Here is a 19,248-nt window from a genome sequence, read left to right on the forward strand (position 1 = left end):
TCGGTTTTTCTCTTTAAAATGGTTCTCTTAGGCATGCTGGACTACTTATTTTGGTAGGGATTAAGTGAAAAAAGCAAGGGAAAGGTAAACTTAGGAATTGCGACATAGGTAATCTCAGCTACGATTTTGAGGTTGTACTTTCTGATTTGTGATGTATGTTATTGGCATTTTTAATTTATTTAGGATGATTAGGCATATCTTCTAAGGTTCTATTTGCAGGAGCGTTTATTGCAGGTTTCCTTTAGTTTTTACTTTTCAAACATGTTACTCCTGGTGTTATTGTTTAATGTGTTAAATTAATAACCTGCAATTTTATCTCGTAAAATAAAACAAAATGCCAATATGAAACACCTTTCTGTCTGGCTCCTGACCTATTTCATTATTCTCTTAGAACTTTAGGGTATGTTAGGAATTGGATTTGTTGTATCATGCCACTTAATATTTCTGTTCAGCTGAGATTTGGAGATGCCTACAGGCACTTCAATGTTTCTGTGGATGACAATAATCGGATTCATCTTGACATGGCTCATTTGAGGGCTAAGATAAGGTCTATTTTTTTATTTTACTGATGATGCAAAATTCACTCTGAGCTATGTTGATGAAGATGCCGAGATGGTGAATCTTGTCGATGATAATGAATTTATGTGTGTGGGAATGGAATCTTGCCATTGGAATTCTCTCTAAAGAAAACTTTGAACCTGATTTTACAAAATTACATGAGTTTTGTACTGTTATTAAGATTATTTCCGTTGTCTCATCTATTTGTATCTTCAATCAATCCATAGGTTTCTAGTTATTGATAGTCTAAATAAATAAAATGATGGAAACATGATTAAAACTCTTATCTGGTTATTGGGTTAAACTGGTTTCGAATGTTAGTACAGACCTATACTCCAAATGCAAAGCACTGCATAGCAGAATTTTTACCTAAGTCTAAAATTGCAGCATTTATCGGAAGGAAGGTATAAAATTCATACGAATACTTCAATTGCCTCCTCATTTCTTTGAAGGAAACATCAATGTATCCACACCTTCCAAGTTTTCAACTGCTGTAGCCTAATGCAGGAACTTGAAAATTGAAACACCATCTGAAAAAGCTTTGCTTTAAGGAGTTCGGGCCTAGCAACGGGGGGTTGAGTATAGCCGAGGATAGACTTCCCTATTGCGGCGAACCAAGGTTTATATCTTAGATGTGATGTTCGACACACTTCAAACAAGATTTTTTCCCGTTGAAGAAACTCTTTTTTTGGCCAAAGTGTGTCGTTAAACCCTTAAAGAAACATATGAGGAAGAAAAAAAACCTGGGTCTATCCATGTTTTAATTTTCAGTCAAGATCCCATCCTTTGCTCAAAAGGAAAGGTCCCATCCTAAATCCGACATAAAATGACAACAGGTGCTCAATGGACACCTCAAAATTGTTCACTTGGTTGAAAAAATTGATCGAAAATTATTCGATCGGAAGCGAAATTGAGATGTCTCTTGAGCAACTTTCTTATTTATTTTTGGCCTATCTCCCAGCAATCTCTGGCCCATAAACATTTGGAAACTCCATGATGGCCTTGTCCAGCCTATTTGAGAGAATTCCAATCTATCTACCGTCGTGGCAAAAACAAAAACAAAAAAACTTGTTGGAAATTTCATGCAGAGGCATCTTGGATCAGTAAGTGGCCAGTTAGTGGTAGTGCTTGATTGATTATGTTTGTATTGCACTTTCAAAATCTTAACTTGGAGTGTGTAAATTGATTTTAGACTATGATGATAAATAGCAGTACTTGTTTTATATTTTGGAATAGGAATATCAAGATTGTGGCGTGTTTAATATCGGAGCACAAACTATTAAGAGTTTTACAATGGATGAGATAAAACCCGACAATATATTTATAAGTGGTGACATCTTAATCTTAAAAGTTGATTTTGTAGTAGTTGAGTTAGACCCAATATAAATTCTAACTCCAACCATTTAATTCTTTTGGTAAAAATAGTTCTTTTTTACCACGAGTTGAGTTAGTTGAGTCTAAGATTATATCTAGTCACCTATATTTTGTACTTGCACCAACAAAATACCTAAACAACTAAACTTCATGTAACTATAGCAAGTGTGAACTGTGAAGTGAATTATTATGTTGTTGAACTGTAGTACCTACCATTACCCTATTGCCCAATGACGCCTTTATGATTTTTTACCCAAAGGCAACAAATTTTTACCCTGTTTTGGAAAAGATGCACATATCCAGCTAGCACAGATAAGTGAACAAATGATATGGAACCAAAGACATTTATTAATTTGAGCTATCAAGCTTTTGGGGGAAACTTGAGGACAACATGAATTGATCAAGAAGATCATCATTATACAATTATATGGTGAATGATTTACCAGCATTGGCAGTATGGTGCAAAATGGAATTACTCTAATGTTACACTTCTTGGCACAACCATGTTGTCTTAATAATTATGACAAACTTTTTCACCTTGTAATCTAAATATTATCACATTAGTGAGGAGCCATAAACCATTAGATTTTTATTTACATTTTAAAAAATCTAATTAAAAGAAAAGATAAGTGATAGATCATTCCTTTAACCTTAAATGAACTTTTAAAAAATGTGCTTATAATAATACAAGTGGGATGTCTACATTAGAGGTATACTCTCTTGTTCAATTTGATTGGGTGTGAATACCTTGCTCTTTAATGCAAAAGATAGTGATGGATGAGGAGAGTTTTGTCATATTTTGAAAACTAAAAAAAAAAGGTACACCAAACCCAAAATCCATTCCATTAGGAAAGTAGAAAAAGGAGAGACACAATGTAGTCTCTCTCTCTCTCTCACACAAAGTAGAAAAAGCAAGAAAGAATCAAACTAGAAGAATCAATTGCTGCTCCCATTGACTGCCTCGAAAATTTTACCCCGAATTTTATAAGGTGGATTAAACAGGAAGACATAAAGTAAAAGCATGAAGCAGATCTTCTTGCACTTCTTTTTTGTATTTTATTAACTTTTTTCTATCACTTTATATCAATTAATTTGGGGTAAGATATATATTAAGATTTTTGTTTTTATTATATATGTCTCTTAACATAGTATAACCTTCCTTTGTTTTTATTTAGTTTTAAACATATTGGCTATAAGTAGGGAAACTAATGTTATGATTAAGATTGCAATTATAAAACACCAACATGTGTTAGTACGTTATGAATGCAAATATGGTCCCAAGTTCCAACCGTAGAATGTTGTCTAAATTATTTGTTCAATTGTGGTCAGTGCTATCCTAGCAATCAAGATGCAATCGTCTTCACAATCAATATTCAATATGTCATATAGTCTTATATAGTAACAGTTAACGCCCCTTTGAAACATATCCTAGTATAATGAATGAGTGCTTGTGTTAATTTCAAATTCTTTTTACATATATAGCAAATGGTTATGCAAGATACCGTGTGGTTGATTCAATCTTTACGTGAAAAATATTGCAGATTCATAATCTATGCGTTGAATAACCCAATAGTGTTGTCTTAAAAAAGAATAAAATAAATCAACAGTGTTCCTCTTGATACTACTTGATGATATATAATTGGATTTCATTGCTTTTTAATTAGCAAAATAAAAGTGTGGTAGCTTCTTAAAGTGTTCTTAATTAGCTAGTATAATTGTTCTACCAACCATGACTAGGTTTAGCAAAAGGGTCTAATCTCCCCTATTAGCAGTCAAAAAGACTACTCATTTAATAATAGATATTGAGTCCAAGAGAATTGCTAACCTAGCTACAGCTTTGGTTACAACTTACATACCATCTTAATTTTTATGATTTAAACTTTTTTAATCCTAACCTATGTAGGCCCATATTATTATATATTATTGAAAAATGTTAGTAAGTATATACTTAATTTATGACAATCTAATTAAGGACCTCACTCAACAAGTGTTTTTTCATATGCATAGGTAGGAATGAACTCAAGATTAATGCTTAAAAGACTTGATTATCTATCAATTGTGTCTCAATATTTTAATGTAACATATACAGTTTAATATAATATACCGATGCTTGTTAGGTCTATGAAACTTTTTAAGTGACCTAAAATATGACATTTGGAGTTAAATAAACTTATAAGAAAGCAATATAATATTTAAGATTAAAAAAAATTCAATTTGTTCCCCCACAATTTTTTTCTCCGGTCAATTTTTTCATGACAAAAAATAAACTCAAATTAGTTCATGACACTTTTATACATAGGATAAATTAGTCTCTCTTGTAATTAATTATGATCTAATTTGTCACCCGTATAAATATGTTAGATATTAGTTTTATAGTTTACTTTTTATCAAAAACTAAATTGGAACGGGAGAAAATTTTTAAGAACCAAATTGAGTCTTCGCTCTATATTTAAAAAGTCGGATGAGTGCGAGGGAGGCTAGGCCATAAGCTCCATCCGACAGTCCAATCTATTTTCATTTCTATTTTATTTTTATTTTTTAGAGGAATTTTCATTTCTATTATAAGTAACATACCTTTAATGGTATTTTAACATGTTTTAAAATCAAATTAATCAGAAAAATTTCACAAACTTTGTATCTCAACCTTAGAATGATATGTCAAAGAAAATGCTTATCCAAGTAATCCCATTTCATGATATCCTTATTGAATCCAAGAATGTTGGTTCCGCTTAGATACCACTGATGAAGATGCTATATCTTGTAGGTTGTCAATACCCAAATATGGAAGACACAATTAAATAAAGACTTTACATATCCTAAATCGTGGGTCCATTTTTCTTTTTTTGCTTAAATTTAGAAGATACACGCAATTACCATGTGTGGCTCAAAACTCTTCAGTATTGGCTACTATACAATTCTTTCCTTTACGAGTATATTTTGACTATTCAAATATATATTCCCATTTTTTCTTTCCTCGTTGCCTCAAATCATTCCAAAGACCCACACTTAACGACGTATAAACAACGTAACCATGTTCTTAAATTCTTTCAAAAAGGAAAAGTATAATGCATCATCATCAACACTATTCCATGTTGGTAAGCAACGAATAGATCATATTAGAGAAATTAGTGTGATCATGTCAACACTAATAGTCTAATACAATCTGAACTCTGCAATAAGTGTGTTTAAGAGTAGTTTTATAAATTAAAGGTGATATTCATTAATAGATACATAATATATTTTAAATCTACCAATAAGTTGCGTCGAAATAAACCACCAATACGATTGATCCAAGTGATAAGAGACTCAATATTAAACAAAAAAATTCATAATTATAGCTTCAAATTTAAAATATATTTTTTTTTAAAAAAACTATAACAAACAGAGGCATAGATATTAAAAAAAAAAACATATCACTTGCGTATAGAGAAACACTGATTAGAAAGAAATGATTTTTTTTGTAAGGTTGTTATTCTAATATTATTCGGTCACAAACATGAAAGTCTACTCATTACTCATATCTTTGAAAACTTCACAAGGCAAATGGGGTTCTAATTAATTGGCCATGCATGCCCATTTGTGTGCTTTAATCCTACTTCTTTCAATTCAACCATGTTGCTTTTATCATGCATTTATTTCATCCTCCACAAAATATATTCCCACTGATTTGATTAGACCTGTTATTTATTTTGTCCTTTCCCTACCACTATCACTGTTCTTGCATCAGTTGCTGAAATTATGAAATTCAAATTCAAAGGTTGTTATAAACTCGTTAATAACCTTTGACCTCAGCTAGTGTTTCAGGCCTCAATGTACTGTACCTAGTTCTTTTTTTTCTTTATGCTATGTATTATTACTTTTTTTTTTGGTACAATGAATTTATTAGTACTATGACACAACACAATGTGTTAGAAAAAGCCACAATATTCTCCTTCTCCATTTGGTATGTGACACAAAGGTGCTAGAAAAGCCCTAAACAAGATAGTTAATTCAAGTAGATGCTACTTGCTTAGTGGAGAAATTTATGAAGCCGCTAATAGTTTCTTCTGAATGATGGAAGTGGAATATTAAAAATAGTTTTGATAATACTTGAGACCCAACAAACAATCATTAGGAAAACAAAAACCCAATTTTAATTGACAAAAACAAAATCCCTTAGTTAGGATATTGTGGTCAAATGAGAGAGCTCAAAGACCAAACTTGCTAACCAAAGCTAAAAGTCCATTTTGTTTTACTTTTGGCAAATATAGTTCATTATTGGAGATGCATAAGTTATTGAATGCTCGAGGAATTCAAAGGTAGGATGGGTACGGCGCATGAGACTAATGAAACATTTTCTATTCATGGAATAGAAACCCCAAACAAGTTTTAACCTCTAATAAAAACTAACCCTGTGTACAAATAAATATACCAAATGTATGTTTGAATTGTCTATAAATTTGATAAAATCACGATGATTCCTCGTGAGTCTGGAAATCCAACTATTTGTTGAAAATATATGTTCGTTTTCACATTTGGACCACTTAAAATCATTCTTAGTTAGTCAAACATGATCTGAACACAAATTTATAGTGATTGGCTCATTCTAGTTGGAAAAGCAATTCTACTTAAAATGTAAAATTTCTAGCTTATGAGGTGTGTGTTTGGATTTAGCAAAAATCATGGTGAGAATGCTTTGGAAGCGAGAATAATGGACTTAATGTGGATTCAAACACATACTATAAGTGGTAATCATATATTATAAAACCAATTGTGATTCAAACTATCTAAACATAAATTGATAAAACCACTTTTGTAAATGTATCAAAATGTAAATTACTCATTTTCAACCAAAATCAATTTTCGCCGCGGTATAATTAAATACACGCTAAATTCATTGAGCAACTTCACAAAGCTGGAAGTAACTTCTTTAGGTTAAAGCAATGAACATAGTGATTGAAGTCCCAACACCACAAATTTGGGCAAGTACCCTTTGTTTCCAAAGACAATGAGAGTAGGTAAGTAGCAGTTCCAAAAAGCATTGAAAATTGATTGGCAAAAACACCCCAAAGTCCGTAACATGCATGCATCTTACCCTTTCACCAGTATATGGAACCAAACATCACATTGCTCCCTAAAATATGAAGTACCACTAATTGAAGAAGATGACAAATATAAGAAAGACAAAAGTCAGTTTTTGAAGGGATTCATTCACATATCCAAAATAGGACACAACAATATTTTTTACCCTAAAATATTTTTTACTTTGGTATGAGGTGGGGATGAATCATCCTCCAAAGTCATAACCATAACCATTATGGAACATGTATGTTCCAAACATTCCTTATCCAACAAAAATAAAGAATAAATAAATATACATAGAGATTATATGTGGTAAGAAAAACATTATATGTCTACAACAACTATTCCTTTAACTTTTTTCCATGTTAAATGCTTTTTGCTTTGATTGGAAGACAAAAACTGGGAGAAGAATAGAGCTATTGGATACCATACTATACTATACTATACTATACTGTATCTTTTACTCACTTTGCTGACTATAGGGGGCAGCCTTTGTTTATCTGACCACAACGTTTTATGTTCAGAAATGGTTAAAGCTAACCTGCCCGTTGCCCCCTCATGTTTGCCTGCCTTGTCTTCATCTGAGGTTGCTATTTTTTTTTAGAGTTGTGTTATTTGAACATTCATAAATGTGACAATTAAAATTTTACAAAGAAAATGAGGTATTGGCACAAAATCCAAAGCAATATAGAAAGAAAGTAAAAAGATAATGTGAATATGAGAGAGAAAGTTGTCACAAAAATTGTAAAAAATAATTGTTCAAATATCATTTCTCTTCATTTTAACCCAATAATCCATCACTTCATGCCACCATTGATACTAATTTTACAAATTAGTTGTAGGGATTAATTTTTATTACGGTTTATTTTCATACACATCGATCGATCAAAATGTAAGAAGTTAACATATATTTAGATAGTGTATGTTTAGATTGACACGAGTTTGATGGAAGTGGGATCCAATAAATTTTGATAGTGAGATGATAAATATACACCCTCTTTGTTATCAAACATGAGAGGTTCCAAATCCCATATATTTAACTCGTGTTTGAACTATTGTCGGGCAAGGGTTTTATAAAAAATGTAGTTTTTTTTTTGTCGAAATCATAATGATAATACATTGAGAGGCTAGAATTATGAATCTAACATAGATCAAATCATAGACTTATTTCACATTTAGATTGACATATTATATGTTTGATATCACGGATGATGTGTCAGAATTACATTGATCCACAATAATTTTACAAAAACTACAAAGATGAGCTTTTGAAAAATCACAATAGATCATTGTGATGCAAACACATCTATTGTGATACCAAATATAGTCATACTTAGAATCATGGTAACTGCAAGATTGTGTTGTCACTTTGATTTTGGTAAACTCTGCATGATTCAAAACATGAAATTGAAGTAAAATGTTTTTTTTTATTCCAACTTTTTTACTAGACAATGTCATTTTGTATTTTTGCTTAACGGATTTTTTAATTTAAGAGTGAAGACTCACTTTAGTTCCTTACGATTTTTGAGGGACCCAATTTGGTCCTTAATGAAAAAATAACATCAAATTAATCTAATGTGAAGCTCCCTCCACCCCTGCTCTTGCATTTAGCTTAAGAATTCTGCTCTTCACTCAGTACATTTCGCTCGCACCTTGTAGCCATGTCTAAAATACCTCTGCGCTAGTTAACTAGCGCAAGTTAAGCAGCGTTGTGCATGTTAAGTGGCGCAAGTGTAAACTAGTGCGAACGTTAAGTGACGCAAAGTGCCTACTTTTTTTTATTCATTCAATACGATTCAATAAATTATTTTATTTACTTTATTCAATATGGCGCAAAGTCTAAAATATTTTATTTATTCAATATGATTCAATTAATTATTTTATTTAGTCATTATGACGCAAATTCTAAACATAAATTCTATTTTATTCTAAATTATTTGGTCATTTTATTCTAAATTATTTATGCACTTAAAATAAATTTGATTTTATACTGATTCAATTTTCATTCTAATTTATTTGTTCATTAAATACAAAATTAGAAAATAAAATCGATTTTATTTATTCAATACATAAGCGTAAACATAAAATAAATGCAAAAATAAATACAAATAAAAAACAAAATTAATAAAAATAACACTCATTTTATTAATATGATTCAAACATTACATTATATAATACATATATTTTACCCTCTTCGGTATATGTCAATAGCTCTTGGGAAAAATAGTGATTCGTCATGTTGGGGAAAACGATATCAATACCCCTTGAATTAAATTTAAATTTGGTTCCTTTTATACCCCTCATGATGATTCTTTTTACTCACGGTAAAAAGATTTTGGGAGTAAAAGGAACCAAATCTAATTTTACGTCAAGGGATGATGTCTTTTTCCCCAACCTAACGGACCACTACTTCCCCCAAAAGCCACTGGTATTTACCTAAAGGGGTATAAAGACCCTAGAGACTATAGAAACAAAGAAGAAGAAGAGAAAGAGGGGGAGAAAATGTGAGGAAAAGAGGAAGTATGTGAGGGCTTTTATAGGTGGTATAAGGTATATGTCATTTAATGAGGTCCAAAAACGTGTGAAAAACTTCAGAAAAACGTGTAAAATCCAATCAAAACCATTGACTACCGTCCAAGAAACGTTTGTGCTTCAGTTTTTACCACCGGTCAACTTGCGCAAGTTAACTCGCGCATAGGCTCAGTGGTGCGTGACTTAAGTCACGCAGAGCTTGTGAGGTGCGTGAGTTAAGTCTCGCTGCGTGACTTAACTCACACAGGGTCAAATTTGGAAAAAGTGCAGGGCGCGACAAAATGTGCAGGGTGAATAGCAGAATTCTTAGCTTAAACATGTGTTAAGTCCAATTGTTGTTGGGGGACGACTTGGGGTGCAGTGTCATCCCTCCGAAAAGATTCAAGGATATTATTGTAAACTAAAATGAAGCATTATATTTTCTTTTTTATGGTGGCCGGGGTTGAATCTCGGACCTTGTATATATTATACATTGTCCCTACCAACTGAACTAAGCTCATGAGGGCAAATGAAACATTATATATTGGTAACATTGTAAACTCTAATTCATCTTAAAAATAAAATTATAATTGTTTTATAGTCACGAATACTAGTTGTTCTAATATTATATCTCACTCATTATAAGAAATGAGTTAATATCCTCTTCATTTTACAAAATAAATGGAAGATGCAATTTAAAAAGAGATAGACACAAAATAGATAGTGAATTCCATCATCATTAACTATTGTTTATTTTTTTAAAAGATTGATTTTATGTGTTTTTATCTCAGCAAATAAAAGAAATAGAAAAAGACATGAATAGAGAGGATTTAACTCATAAGAAATAGATTAATTTATCAAAAATATTAGAGGTTGGTTTGAGTAATAATTATTTTTTTGTTCAAGACTATATTGAATCGTGCAAATATTGTGAGATCAAAATGAATTTAATAATAATTGAATAGTAGTCTCTCTCATTGCGCTTTATTCAGTTGAAATTCGATACTTTGCTGTTGTTGCAGAGAACAAGGACCTATGTTTCCAAGAGAGAGAAACTGAAACATAAGTTGAAAAAACCTCTCTTTATTTCTTTCTTTGCCCTGTCACAATGTCTTGTTCTACTTCACAATCTCACCATTATTAAATTCAACACTTTAAAGGGCTTCTCTTCCCTCACTTTCTTCTAACTTGTTTCATTATTTCCTTACTTAGGACTTTGTCTTTAATCACACAACAACTTATGAGACCACCTTGTTCTTGTTTTTCTCTTCTCAAAAAACAAAGCAAAAAGTGTTGAATTTGGTTTCTTCAATTACCAAGTACTACTATTTTGTTGATAACACTGAGAAAGAAAGAAAGAAAAAAAAAAAAAAAAAAGCATTCTTGAGGAGGTGTATGAAGTAAAACTAAAAGAGATTCACAATGAGAGATGAGAATACCAAGAAAAGCAAGGTTTTTTACTTTTTCTTAAACATGAACAAAATTTCTTATGTGAAATGAAATTCAAAATTTTGACTGTTTTTATGTGTTTGGTGTACTTAATGAAGCTCTCATGGTCAAAGAAAATGGTCAGAAAATTCTTCAATATCAAATGCAAAACTGAAGACACTACTCAACAAAGGGACGGTTTTGCTTCTGGAGGTTAGTATCTTATTTTCTTCCTTTAAATTAAAAATTCACTTTTTATGAACAAAATCAAAGGAACCAAGATGCAAATGCAAAAGGGTTGTGTTGTGTATAATTTTTTAGCTTTTTTTTTTTGTGAATTTTAATCTGATGAATTGAAACATGTTTCCTTTATCAGGAGGTGGCTTGGAATACAGAAGCAGGAGTAGTTTGTCTGAGAGAGAGCCAAGCACAATCAAAAAGAGCAAAACAGGTACATACACACTTTACCAATTGAATTGCCTTATTTTCATTTGAAAATGATGACATTAATTAGTACAAAATCTTATAACCCTCAATTATAATTTTACAGAGAAATTTAGCAGGAACTCGAGTCAGGTTAGGCGAGCGAGGATGAACCTTGACCATCCTAGAATTATAGATGTCCATAACTATAGGTATGCTGCTTGTTATCTTAATAAAATCTTCTTTTTTGTGTGTTTAATTTCTCATGATTGCTTCTGTTCTTCGTTGTGAGCAGCATTTTTGTTGGTACATGGAATGTGGCCGGAAGATCCCCGCCGAGTAATTTGAGCATAAACGATTGGCTTCACGCCTCACCGCCTGCAGATATTTATGTTCTTGGGTAGGATTTGATTCCTGTTAACATCTTTTCAAAGCAAACATAGAGCCTGATTAGATTGACTTATTTGAGTTTATTTACTGACATAAGCACTTGTGAAACTGTTTGAGAGAGTTTATGTTCATGAGTTGTTTTTAGCTTATTTCCATAAGCTCTTCATGATATGTTATGAAAACAGCTTATTTTAAAACAATTTGACGTTATTTTACCTTTTGCTATATTATATATAAGCACTTATATGATAAACACTTAATTAAGTTGTTTATCCAAACAGGGAAGAGTATACTAGTAGTACTAAGAACACGTTTCTAATTTTGTATTGCAGATTTCAAGAGATAGTTCCCTTGAATGCTGGTAATATCTTAGGGGCAGAAGATAATGGCCCTGCCAAAAAATGGCTAGCTCTCATTGGAAATGCTTTAAACAGTCTTCCCGGTACTAGTGGAGGTAATGGATACTACACACCTTCTCCTATACCTCAGCCAGTGGTAGAATTGAATGCCGATTTTGAAGGATCAGCTAGGCAGAAGAATTCATCATTCTTCCATCGGCGATCCTTCCAAACAACTTCTAGCAGCTGGGGAATGGACAATGATCCTTCAACCGTGCAACCACGACTAGACCGAAGATTCAGCGTCTGTGATCGGGTGATTTTTGGCAACAGGAAAAGTGACTTTGATCCTAGTTTAAGATGGGGTTATAGGCCTAGTGACTATTCAAGGGCAAGTGACTCTCGACCGAGTGACTATTATACAAGGCCAAGTGACTCTCGACCGAGTGACTATTATTCAAGGGCAAGTGACTACTCTCGACCGAGTGACTATTATTCAAGGGCAAGCGACTACTCTCGACCAAGTGACTATTCAAGATGGGGTTCATCTGAAGATGACAATGGCCTCGAAGATTCTCCGAGTACAGTCCTGTTTTCACCAATGTCTTATGGAGGACCTGCTGCATCGGGTGAAGATGGATACAGCATGCCGGGGCGCTCAAGGTACAGCCTTGTTGCAAGTAAACAAATGGTTGGAATCTTTCTTACCGTTTGGGTGAGAGGTGAATTGAAGGATCATGTTAAAAACATGAAAGTATCGTGTGTTGGTAGAGGATTGATGGGTTATCTCGGAAATAAGGTGAATTTTAAATCAAACCTGATATGAATATGATTGTCCTTTTCTTGTTTAACTTATCCTTTGAAAAATGTTCGTGACAAAAATGCCAATTATGTATTGTATTTGCAGGGATCCATCTCAATTAGCATGTCTCTGCATGAAACAAGCTTCTGCTTTATTTGTAGCCATTTAACCTCAGGACAGAAAGAAGGTGATGAACTAAGAAGAAACTCTGATGTATTGGAGATTCTTAAAAAGACAAGGTTTCCACGTGTTCATGGTTCTGACAGTGTGAAGTCTCCGGAGACAATCCTTGAGCATGAGTAAGAATTTACCAGCGGCATACATTAAAATGTCTAATATTTTTAACGTGTCTATGCAATGTAACTTGAGACCCCCATTGCATTTCTTAATATATCATCATCTCCTTGTCTAGATTTCTTACATAGAAAGGATACAAGAACAAATTTTAACAGACCGTCCTAATTTTGAATTTGTTTTCTTCAGTCGAATTATATGGCTTGGAGATTTAAATTATCGAATAGCCCTCAACTACCGTTCTGCGAAGGCGCTTATTGAGATGCAAAACTGGAGAGCATTGTTAGAGAATGACCAGGTACACCTTTTAGACCTATTCTATATAACCACAAAAACAACCAATACGAATGAGTACTTATGTATTTATTCACATTATTACTGGCAGTTGAGAATAGAGCAAAAGCGAGGCCGTGCATTTGCAGGATGGAAAGAAGGGAAGATTTATTTCCCTCCAACATATAAGTATTCAACCAATTCAGATAGGTATGCTGGAGATGATATGCATCCAAAGGAGAAAAGGCGAACACCTGCTTGGTAAGATCATCACTCACTTAACCATAAGTATTAGGAATTTAGTAGTAAAAAAGAGGACTTGTGCTGACAATTCATAACTTATGGCAATGTAAATATATAGGTGTGACCGTATTTTGTGGCATGGAGAAGGTCTACGTCAAATATCTTACGTACGCGGAGAATCGAGATTTTCAGACCACAGACCGGTTTATGGCTTATTTTGGGCCGAGGTTGAGTCAAACCATGGAAAATTGAAGAAAAGTATGAGCTGTTCTCGTTCCAGAATCCAAGTGGAGGAACTTTTACCATATTCTCACGGATACACTGAGCTAAACTTTTTCTAAGGGCAGGAGGACTAATTGTGAGATATGTGCAGCCGTGTTCAAGTAAGCTCTCTATCCTATTCATGGATGCTCGCAATTTAAAAAAATTCAGGGCTTTTTGCTAAAAATATGACAGTTAGAAGAAACTTAACTATACGAAGGGACTTGAATTCTCTACGGTCTTTTGAACCTCACCTTTAGCGCTCGATTAATCTAACTGTTAAAAATATGACAATGGTTTTGATATCCTTAGTGCACTATATTTTACTAAGCATGGCCATTCTCTCTCCCAAAGGGATGTCTTGCTGCCTTTTTCTTATTATATTGTTGGTCAGACCGAAAGTACAAGGTTAATAAGCTGTAATTAACTTATAGGAGTATTATATAAGACTAATCAATAATCAAATGCATACTGTATTTGCTACAGTTTAAAAAATGCTGCAGTGATTGTAATTAACAAATTAGTACTGTCATTGGATGAAGATTAGATGATTAGCATTCTGACATCATGAAATCATATTCATTCATAATATTAATTGACACGGTTTATGACCTTTAATTGAGTACTGTTATATAGTATAATAAAGCATATCACTGATTTCAACAATACGTTATCACAGTAATACAGCATAGTTTATATGATTTGCACTGTTTATTTTTACCCTTTTATCTGAATTAGAAAACTTACAATTACATGCAACTTTTACTATTACTATTCAGCAAGCGGGAGTACCTTTGAAGTTTGATGAAAGAGACAAAGCATTTCCCAAATACCAAGAAAGGTAACATTTATTTTTTGCTTTACTTACTTACTTGCTTCTGCTTTTTGGTCACAACCTCTTATCTATATATATTGTCTACTAATTTCAACTTTACCTTTTTTTCTCTTTTTCATCTCAGGTGCTAATATGTAATTTCACTTAACACTCATGCCTTACCCAACAACAACACATGATCAGTAGATTCCATCAAACATCATAATCATAATCATGTTGTTGTGTTAGCTAACTCATGCCAGCTTCACTTTGTTCATAATTTGATACCTTATTAACAAACACTCAACTTTCTATTGTCTCAATGCTCCGTACCATATCCTGCACAATCATTATTAGCCAGGTACTATAAAAATACTTCTCACATTAATGTTAGTTACTAGTGATATAAGCATGCTGCACGCATACTCATGATCAAATTATTTTATTGTTATTGTGCAGGAGTGGTAAAGAAGACATTATTTAATTCATGATTCTTTAATTATTTTTGGAGAAACATTGTCAAAATCATCATATGGAGGCGTGTACTACTAGCTTTTACTGTTTTTTTGTTTTTAGTTTCTAATGTTGAAAATTTTGATGTATACTGATTATTGTACAAATTAAAGAAAAAGAAAGAAATTTATAGTTAATTAATTAATTGATTAATGATAGAATTCCAGAGCCTGGCTCACACTGCATATGATTAGTGATTTTACTGATAAAGGTGGTTTTGTCATCATCAAGTAGCATGCTCTTTCTTCTTTTGATTGCTGAGTGTATTAACAAACCAGTACTAGAAAAGGCTAAAGACAGGTTAGCATGTTTCAAAGACATGTTGGAATTTCTGAACTGAAGAATATCTTTGGACTATGGTCACTCTAGTTTATTACTACCTCCGTTTCTTTTTAATTGTCACATTTTAACATTTTACACAAACCAAGACAATCAACAATTGATACTACTTTTGATGCAATAAACTATATTTTTACTATAACGACTTTATTCATTTAATATCTCATTTCATATATTTCTCTCTCCGCAATAAATAACTAAGGACAATATTGGTAAAACAACATTTAATGTTGCATTGAACTTTGAAAGTGACAGTTAAATAAGAACAATTTTTTTTCCAAAAGTGATTTATTATTATTATTTATTAAGAAAATGCTAATAAGTGTCCAAAGGCATTGTTTAAGCATCTAAAAGTAGCAACTCTTATATTAGAAATTGTACGATTATGATTTTAATATATGTTTAACTTATATTTTTAAGATATAATTTCTTTTTGTGGGTTCCTTAAACAATGCACTTAGAGCATTTGTTAGCACCCTTATTATTATTATTCGACAAGTATTCAAATTTGATTTAAGTTAGATCAAAATTTTGTTGGTGAGTTTTTAAATGGGCAAGTTAAGGTAGATATCTCAAGCTCCCTTTGATATTTTTTATGTTTGTATTGAAATAAATTCATCAGAAAAGTTGTACCAAAAAAAATCATCAAAAAAGAAACAGTAACAAATCCAACTTTATTCGGTTCACTAAGATGGCAGGAATGCCTCTTTTTACTCGGTTATATTGATTATATGGTTTGTTACTGTCTGATTGATTTGGAAGGAAAGCAATAAACGGGTTTTCCAAAATACCGCATCCAATCCTCTAAATCTCATAGAAAAAGTAAAGCGCGATTCTTTCTTATGGTTGCGGTCTAAAGAGGTGGTTTTTGCCTATTCTTAGTTCTTACCATGATTGGTGGACACACCGCATTCTTGTATGGGTGTCCTTTTGTAATTGTTTTTGTTTTGGTTGGTGCTTTATTGTTAGCATCAAAACTTTGTAAATATTCTTCGGTGTTTCTCCTTTCGCACATCTTGTGCGGGGTGTAACATCGTTGTTTTCGTAATTTAATTCCATTTTGATTTGTTAAAAAAAAAAAAAAAACAAGTCCAATTTTATGTTTCCGTAAAAAAAAAAAAGTAAATCATCAAATTGGTTCTTGTCTTTTTAACATATTTTTAAATTAGTCCATGATTTTATTAATATTTCAAACTAATCTATGTCTTTTTAAAAAAAATCAATTAAGTTTATGTCTTTATGTTTTTGTCACATGATTAAGGACCAAATTAATTTTTTTTTTGACAAAGACACGTACTAGTTTAAAATATTAATGAGATCATAAATTAATTTAAGAGTTGCTTACAAAGACATCAATTAATTTGATAGTTTACTAAAAAAATACAACTTCATGTCATCAACTTAAAGTACTCGTATATACTTCGTGCATGTTTGATAGTTAGATGGTAAAATGTAGCTTTTATAAAATTATGGTTGCTCATTGCAAATTCGGTAAATCCATTGTTATACTATAAATAAATGCATTTCATGCAATTAATTTTGAGATTCTAGCTATCTTTTTTGGGTACAATATAGTATTAGTAGCTACGTTTTAGCATGTGTTTTCTCAAGTATTTTTCGTATAATTCTAACTAAAAATACACATTTTTTTTATTATAAAAAATTATCATATAAAATTGCATCGTTGTTGGCTCACATGCATTAACGGAATATGTTGTCTTATCATTATTGTCAAAAAGACTTTTGATATAATGAATCGGTCACTTTTTGTCAAACCATTCATTATATCATTTTGACAATAGCCTAAACAATGAAGATCATCATAATAGACCATCGGCAACCACAAGAGTGATTTAGACATCATATATTCACTCAAAACTTTAAAACCTTTCTAAATAAATTGTTGTTCAACATCTATTTTTTCACCAATGTGAGACTCTTACTCACACTTAAACACAAGCAAAAATATATTATCATACAAAATTATACTTACGATTTCTAATAGACATTGAAATATTTGATAAGACTCTTACTCACACTTAAACACAAGCAAAAATATATTATCATACAAAATTATAATTACGATTTCTAATAGACATTGAAATATTTGATAAGACTCTTACTCACACTTAAACACAAGCAAAAATATATTATCATACAAAATTATACTTACGATTTCTAATAGACATTGAAATATTTGATAAACAATTCAAAAAATACAAAATTGTAAATGTTAAGCATATTATGAATTTTTTGTTTTAAATGCAAAATTTTCGGTTGGATTTTTTTTATAAAACGTTGAAAAATTGTAGATATTGTTACCAACTTGGATTGAACTTGTATGTAGAAGATGCATAAGACACTTATCAAGTTTCCTAGTTTGATGTATTATGTACGTGAATGTTCAAATTGTTGTAACATTAAACCTATTAAATCATGTATCACTGCTAAATAATATTTCTACTGTCAAATGACAAGTTTGTAGCAATTACCCAATTGATGATGATGATGATGATGGCGTTCTTTTGCTGCCTCAAAAATTAATCATATAGGGAGCGAAAAAGACTTAAGTTGTATGATAAGTTAGAGCGCCTACTTGTGACTAAAGACTCTAATTATGATGTGTTAGTAGGTTGCAAATGAGTCGAACTTTGGTTCAGCTTGACTCGACTCGTTAAAAATTGAATTGACTCCAAACTTAACTCGTTAAAAATTAAATTGGTTCCAAACTCGATTCGAGTTCATTACGAACTTTTTTTTCAGGTCAAACTCAACTCGATTCAAGTTCATGAACAACTCGATTCAGCTTGATAGCTCGAATCAAATGAACCAAAAAAAAATACAAACCCAAAAACAAACTTTTAGTTTAATTAACACAATACTTCCATCAGTCTCAAGACCACATAAGCTATATTATAAATTGGTCATAGCATTATTAATCTTTTGTTACACAGCACGTTGAGTCATAGGCTTCTATTTTATAGACATTTATGCTCCCTGCTATCCTCAAAGCTTCCGATGTGGGACTAATTTTCACGCTATTTCTCTCTCTTAGAGCTAGCTAACCTCACTGATGTAAATGTGCTGTGTACAAGAAAGAATAACTTCCACGTTTTTTTAATTAAATAATAAAAAATACAGAAGAATTATATATATATATATATATATATATATATATATAATTATTTTGTATTTTTTATATCGAGCTGGTTCATGAACCAAATAAATCGAATTATGAATAGCTCAAGTTCAACTCATTTATTTAATGAACTTATTTTTAACTCAAGTTCGACCCATTTAGTTTGTGAACTAAGTTCAACGAATTCATTATCGAATCGAGTCTTGAACTTTTTTTAAGTTGGTTCGGTTCATCGTCAGCCCTACGTGTTAAGCAAAGAAAACTGAAATGAATCTATTGTCCAATCTTTAAAAATAAAAAAAATTGAGCAACATGTCTTTTTTCTAAAATTCTACGGCTTTTTTAAAACATAAAAAATATAGAACCTAAGTGACCAAATGACTCATTAATTGAGTACAAGCATAATAAGATGCAACATTTAATTCTCAATACATGCCAAATCATAACTTCAATCTACAAATAAGATCAATAATTCTCAAGCGAAGAT

General features: G+C 31.7%; 1 protein-coding gene across 1 annotated transcript; it reads left to right on the forward strand.

Moving 5' to 3' along the window:
* The first annotated feature begins 10,475 nt into the window (after positions 1–10,475).
* LOC11443157 (type IV inositol polyphosphate 5-phosphatase 6) lies at positions 10,476–15,470 on the forward strand. The gene is made up of 13 exons (XM_003610723.3): positions 10,476–10,956; positions 11,052–11,145; positions 11,309–11,383; positions 11,483–11,567; positions 11,651–11,755; positions 12,078–12,882; positions 12,991–13,184; positions 13,369–13,477; positions 13,565–13,713; positions 13,814–14,078; positions 14,736–14,797; positions 14,916–15,131; positions 15,230–15,470. The coding sequence occupies exons 1-10, from the start codon at positions 10,927–10,929 to the stop codon at positions 14,034–14,036; spliced, it is 1,869 nt and encodes a 622-aa protein (XP_003610771.1). The 5' UTR covers positions 10,476–10,926; the 3' UTR covers positions 14,037–14,078; positions 14,736–14,797; positions 14,916–15,131; positions 15,230–15,470.
* The last annotated feature ends 3,778 nt before the right edge of the window (positions 15,471–19,248 follow it).

The sequence above is a fragment of the Medicago truncatula genome, chromosome 5 (assembly GCF_003473485.1).
Source record: "Medicago truncatula cultivar Jemalong A17 chromosome 5, MtrunA17r5.0-ANR, whole genome shotgun sequence".
Classification (NCBI taxonomy): Eukaryota; Viridiplantae; Streptophyta; class Magnoliopsida; order Fabales; family Fabaceae; genus Medicago; species Medicago truncatula.

What these genes read in the sequence shown, in the direction of transcription:
- LOC11443157 (XM_003610723.3), top strand. Translation starts at nt 10,927, where the DNA reads ATGAGAGATGAGAATACCAAGAAAAGCAAG. An exon ending in AGAATACCAAGAAAAGCAAG is followed by an intron (nt 10,957 to 11,051) that starts GTTTTTTACTTT and finishes TACTTAATGAAG; the next exon opens with CTCTCATGGTCAAAGAAAAT. An exon ending in GCAGATATTTATGTTCTTGG is followed by an intron (nt 11,756 to 12,077) that starts GTAGGATTTGAT and finishes TTTGTATTGCAG; the next exon opens with ATTTCAAGAGATAGTTCCCT.